We start from the raw sequence: 6,000 nt of genomic DNA, 5'->3' as shown, positions 1-6,000 counted from the left end.
TTTTTCTTTCCCACTGACGGGCCACTGCTCACTCCCTTCGATTTGTCCCCCGCCGCTGTAGAAAATCAAAATTTTTCTAATTTCTTCTTCGTCGCCATCACTAAAGGATCGAACTGCACAGTTTGCTCAAAAATCCTCTTGTTGGAACGCTGTTTTTCATAATTAACTCTTCAGCCCCAATGTAGCTGTCAGCCTAAGCAGCCATTCCATGGTGTGATGTCACTTCTTCTTCAACTTACTAACTTTTGGGAGTACCTTTGCCCCTTCCATGGCCACACCCCTTTTGACTGTGTGTGAGAAAAGTTGTTATCAAGTTAAAGAATAGCGCACAGGGAAAATCTGCATGCAGCTTCAATTAGGCGCCAATTAAGTGGCTGATTAGTGCCCATTACTTCCTTTAAGTTGTATGCCAGATCCAAGATCCACCCACACAAATTCTGACACCTAACACTCGACGCTATACTTGTGTGTGTATATATTACTGCTTAACACATTTTAGCAAATAAGCCGTTTGGGAATTATTTACAGGTTTACCTGGCTAGCTGCCTTCTATTTCTTTTGGGAGTAAGCAAAACGGAATGGTGTCAGCGGGCTCAGTCTCTGGCAGTGTTCAAGGCCCAGTTAAGCCCAAACTCTTCGAGAGTGCTTTTGACTCCTAACTCCCCTCACCTTGGGTTCTGCATCCCAACCCCCATACTGTCTGTCTGTCCAAGTTAGATTGTAAATTCTTCCGAGAAGGGACAATCTATAAATGTGAAAATGTACAGTGCTGCACATGCCATTCAGTGCTATTTAAGTGATAAGTAGTATAAGTAGTAGTAGCACTTCCATGTGACCTGGACTGATGATGGCTAAACATAAAATGCTGAGCTTGGTGGATTATTCATCAGATCCAGTCTTGGACTTCTCATATCCTCCCCCTTCCCCCACCTCCCCCAAAAAATGCACAACCAAGTTAAAGTTTTTGTTGCTGGAAACGAAGGTAGGAGTTTTCTATCTCCTTTAGCTTCATTATAAAATTAAATACATGTAATAAGTGACTTTACTATTCATGCACCGTCATCACAATCGAATTCTTAGGTGAAAATACATCAACAGACTTGTTCAGCCGCTGTTAATTATTATCTACAACGGAAGTCAGTATTTGCCTAAAAAAATAAAAAGGCTACTTGGATAAAATAAAGGGGTCGAGAAATAGCATTTTTTTGAATTTATTTATTCAGAACTCTGTTCGTTTTATTTGTAATTATTTTGCTTTAATTTGCATGGCAATTCAGGAGGAGAAATTGTCCTTTCGTGCATAACCATATGCATTGTTGCATGGCAACCTTGATGAAGGCTTATTTTATATTAACAGACATTAAGAAAAAAAAGTATACACTTAATTCCTTTGAGGGGAGGAAGGGCAGGAGTTTTTCATTCCTCTACTATGTCCTTTCTGCCAGTCTCCTGTCCTTCAAAAACTGGATACTGGCTCTCCACATCTGCCCATGTTATGTAGCCATTCGTCAGGTCTTGGATTATGGCAGGAAGTACAGAGATCTAAAGTGAAGATTAAAACATGCATATTTAAGAGAAGTTCATAACTTTGTTGCTGCATTAAATCTTTGGCAAAATTAAAATTTTATAGGCTTGAAAAATGAAGTATAGCTAACAGTAGAGACTAAGAACCTGACAGATGCAAAAGGCAAAAAAAACATACATGTGCACAACTTGTCTCATCTGGAAACCCACAATACTATTAATTATATTGAGACAGTATCAATTCAATTTAGAAATCACTTAAAATACTAAAATGTCTATCCAACTCAGGGGATTATCAAAAAACCAAATTATCCAAAGAGGAAGAAGAGAGGTATCAGAACTTTAATGGACTAGTAATCACACTATAACACAGTTATTCCAGGTCCCGATCAAAAAAGTTCCATTCATGTGACTCTCAACCTTCATAAAAGTTGACTATAAAAAACCCCAAATCATTAAATCCCATTGTCTGGACTGTTCATCCTATTTGGCTGGACTTGGATTTATAAGACTGTTTGAAATAAGAAGTTATTTGGATCCGATTTGAAGGTTTTTTGAACTCAATATATATTCAGGATATTAAGTTAAGTGTTCCTATGCCTGAGAGTGACATTTTGTTGAACGGCTGGTGTTTTGCATAGGAGGGGGGGGGTTCCAATTTGGAATTATCATATACACTTGAAAATAAACCAAGATTTATGGGCTCTCAGTTTATATTCGGGTCAATGCTGACCAGACCCCCCTCCCGAATTTGTTGTGGGGCCTGATGGTTTAGCAGTAGACAGAATAGGAGGGATCCCTCCTGCTTTTTGTCCCAGCAGATTCTAAGAATTTATACCTTCCTCCCGTCTCCCCTGCGTGCCATTAGCATCCCCTGGTGATCCAGTGATGAACTGCGGCAGGAGTGACCTTCCTTTGCTCCTGCACCAAGCAGAACCATTAGCCGACTGGCTGCCGCAAGTTCATGGCAGCCAATCAGCTAGCAGCTCTGCGCGGGCAGAAGCAAAGGAAGGTCGCTTCTACCGTGATTCACCGTTGGACCCACCAGGGATACTAAAGGTAAGCGGGGGAGGTGGGAGGGAGGAAAAATTCTTAGAATCGGCTGGGACAGGAGGTGGGAGGGATCCCTCCTGTCCACTGCTGGACCACCAGGTCGAACAGAAGGCCCGGTGAAGGCCTTCAAGTCATCGGGAGGGAGGAGGGACAGGGTAAAGAACGTGGCAGAGAGGAAGTAGGGCTGGGTGCAGAGACTGGCAGGACAGGGGAGGGAATGAGTGAGGGGGCTGGCTGCAGAGCAGCGAGGAAGAGGTAACAGGGTACAGACCCTGGAAGGGCAGGGCAATTTGAATATTAACCCCTCATCCCCCCTCTTTGGTTTATATTCAAGTCAACCTTTTTTCCTCCTTTTTTTTTGGGGGGGGGAAGTTACCTTGGTTTATACTCGGGTCAGTTTATGTTTGAGTACATACGGTAGGAAGTTGGGTTGTTGCAGAACAGTCTTTTCCTACTACAATAGTGTAGAGGGGTGTTTTTTTTACTGTTCTTTTTTTCCTGACTGTTAAAAGCAAGCCAGTGATACAAGCTGGGCTTCCGATTCTAACAGTGGTTTATTTTGAAGCCCGTTTCTTGGTTAACTTGTAATTATTTAGTGCAATTTTGCTGTACGTATTAAGTTTGCTCCCTTATATATTACTAAGTCAAATATGAGCCTACCAAGCCCACAGGCCTGAGGGATAACAACATATTTGCCAACCAATAACTTCATTTGTAGTTTCTTAATTTCTTAAGTAAGCTAAAGAGCTGATCAGGATATATAAAGACCACATATAATGCAACATAAAAATACAGAGAGAAACAAAACACTGATGGGAAGAACTTGTTAGCAAAAAAAACAACCCTACTTGTAGCTGCTCCAAGGGAATTCGGCATAAATGAATGATGCAATTCTACAAATTCCCTTCACCCCTGCTGGAACTTTGAACTGATGGGAGGAAGAGATGCCAGTGCTGCTGTTTGCTAAATGAAGAATGGTGCACCAAAAGCCCGCATGAGATGGGGCTGCTGCTGTCTTCCAGGGTCACACGGCTCTGGGAAAGTTTGCACAGCGCCCAAGTCAACAGTGCTGGACTTTGGGAACTGCCCGGCTTACAAGCCAAGAGCCATATGGTGCAGAAGATGACGGCTGTTTTCAGCTGGTGAGCCAACGGCAGACTGAACGAGAACCAGCTGGTGGAGATCATTAAGAGAAGCAAGCCTCGTTTTGAATACTATTTCATAGGTGGTCTGCTGGTTATTGAGCTCTAGTTCGGGACCAGACAGTTTTTTTTTTTCTCCTCCCCCTTCCCGTGAGCCACCTTTTTGGTCGCTCAGGGGCCACAAGAGTTTGGGCTTCTGGCGTTTTTGTCACCTACAAGGTAGCCATCACTTCTGCTCTCATGGGGGGGTTGTTTTGTTTTGATGGGGCGGGGTGTCGGGAGGGGGGGGGTCTGGGAGGGCTGTAATATGCTGGACCTGTTCTGCCTTGTTGCTTGTTTTGTCTCTGTTTGTTCTAACCTATGTTGTTTGTATTATATCTTTTATTCATAATAAAAACAGATTTGAACATAAGAGGAGCAACGATGACAGAATGTGGTAGTTTGCTGTTGTTGCTGCTGATCACAGCATCACACACTCCTGCTTCTTGTTCGGACCATTTAGGATGAAATCATAACTAGAGTATGAGGGGGAGAAGGATAGTGTCCAGGTGTGTGTGCTGGAGGATTAGCCAGGGAAGAGGAGCAGATTTTGGGGAACAGAGGGGGGACTACTGCAGCAGGGGACAAATTGAGAGAGAGGAGAGAATGTGGGAGCAACAAGGATGAGTGAAAAAAATGTGTTGGAGACAAGCTCAAGAAATGGGGGGGAGTATGTTTAGGAGATGAGTTGCAGGAGGGGGAAAGTAGCGTTATCATTTGTATTTGATATACTGCCAATCAAATATTTAACTCAAGGGTTTTACATGGGACCGCCATGTGCTTTTTTTTCCTGACTCTTGGAAGCTTTGTAATTCATGTGGTGTTAATAGCAAGGTTTATAGGAGTCAACTTCTGAAAATGATTGGGGGGGGCTGAACTCAAAGCTCACAACAAATTCCCCCCTCACCCAGCAAAGAAAACCAAAATGCATTTAATGACCAGCCTTTATCTAAATGTCAAGAGCCAGGGCAAGTAATGTGGACAAATGAAAAGTTAGGGTCCTACCACTCTCTCTTCCCCCTCGCAACTTGTCGGCATCATACTCACTCTCTCCCCTCCATTCAGGCCATCTACAGCACTTTTCTCCAACCAATCCTTCAGCCCATCATCTATACCACACGTTTTTTTCCTATAATTGTTTTTACTTTCCCCCTAATTTCTTTTTCTTCCTTGCTCCTCCCTCCCTACTCCCTCTGCACTTTTTTAATTTTTTTCTCTTTTTGCACAGGTATAATTTGATGTCTTATATTTGGGAGCAGAAAGTATAATAGCTCTCTTTCTGCTCCACTCCCTAAATCTTTTTTAGCCTGTTCTGCTTCTCATTTCCCTTTGACCCATTCTTCTATTTTCTTACACTCCCCAGCAATGCATTCTTCCCTTAACCAGCAGCTGTTTGATACAGGTTTAGCTCACCCATCCCTTCCCTGCTTGCCTTGTTTTGGTAGCATGGAATGTTGCTACTCCTTGGGTTTTGACCAGGTACTAGGACCTGGATTGGCCACTGTGAGAACAGGCTACTGGGCTTGATGGACCATTGGTCTGACTCACTAAGGTGTTTCTCCCTTCTCAAGCTCCTCTACAGGAGAGGCTTCCTTTCCTTAGTAGGTTTAACCCATTTTCCATGTGTGATTCCCTATTGACCACAGACATGGAACATTTAACCTAATCTGCTCTTCCTGTTTTCTGGGATTGCTTCTCCATACCCTTTTGCACTGAAGCACTTCACCTGGTACTCAGATTCCAGGCCGATGATCACTCCCTGTAGGGTCTACATGAGATTCTTTGCCACGTGCTCACCCTGAGCTAAGGAACCCCAACAAGGATCACAGTTTGAAACCTCAGAGATCACATATAGAGTAGGAAAACATATTCCAGCAGCATAGAAGTACTTACTCATACTAAAGCCACTAAGCTTGGCTGCCTACATGAGATTGCTCCAATAGCCAAGGAATAATCATCCAGCTCAGGGAGCAGAGTTGAGATCTGTGAGATGGCTGCAGAGTTTTATTAAGAGCCAAGAACAAGGATTTAGAAATTAAACGTGAGGAATGCCAGGGAGCCAAACCAAGAAACACAGTTTGTGAGACAATATGTCCTTTCTCCTCCTCCTCCAACTTTGCCAATTATCTCCTGCCACCTCTTCCTACTTCCTCTTGCTGCTGCTACTGTTATAGGCTCACATAGCCCTGGGCCTATGTCTACCTCCTTTGGGATATAATGGGGAATAATATTTTTAATATTT

The 6,000-nt window shown here is 43.2% G+C and overlaps 1 protein-coding gene across 1 annotated transcript in view; it reads right to left on the bottom strand.

Moving 5' to 3' along the window:
- Window positions 1-1,195: 1,195 nt before the first annotated feature.
- GARS1 (glycyl-tRNA synthetase 1) overlaps window positions 1,196-6,000 on the bottom strand; it is a 77,975-nt gene continuing 73,170 nt past the window's right edge. Inside the window, exon 17 of the mRNA XM_033931748.1 lies at window positions 1,196-1,542. Within this exon, the coding sequence (XP_033787639.1) occupies window positions 1,417-1,542 (126 nt within the window). The 3' untranslated portion in view covers window positions 1,196-1,416. The remainder of the gene's footprint in view (window positions 1,543-6,000) is intronic.

The sequence above is a fragment of the Geotrypetes seraphini genome, chromosome 2, assembly GCF_902459505.1.
Source record: "Geotrypetes seraphini chromosome 2, aGeoSer1.1, whole genome shotgun sequence".
NCBI classification, from domain to species: domain Eukaryota; kingdom Metazoa; phylum Chordata; class Amphibia; order Gymnophiona; family Dermophiidae; genus Geotrypetes; species Geotrypetes seraphini.
Note: the sequence above shows the minus strand (reverse complement) of the source record. Positions and strands in the feature narration are given on the sequence as shown.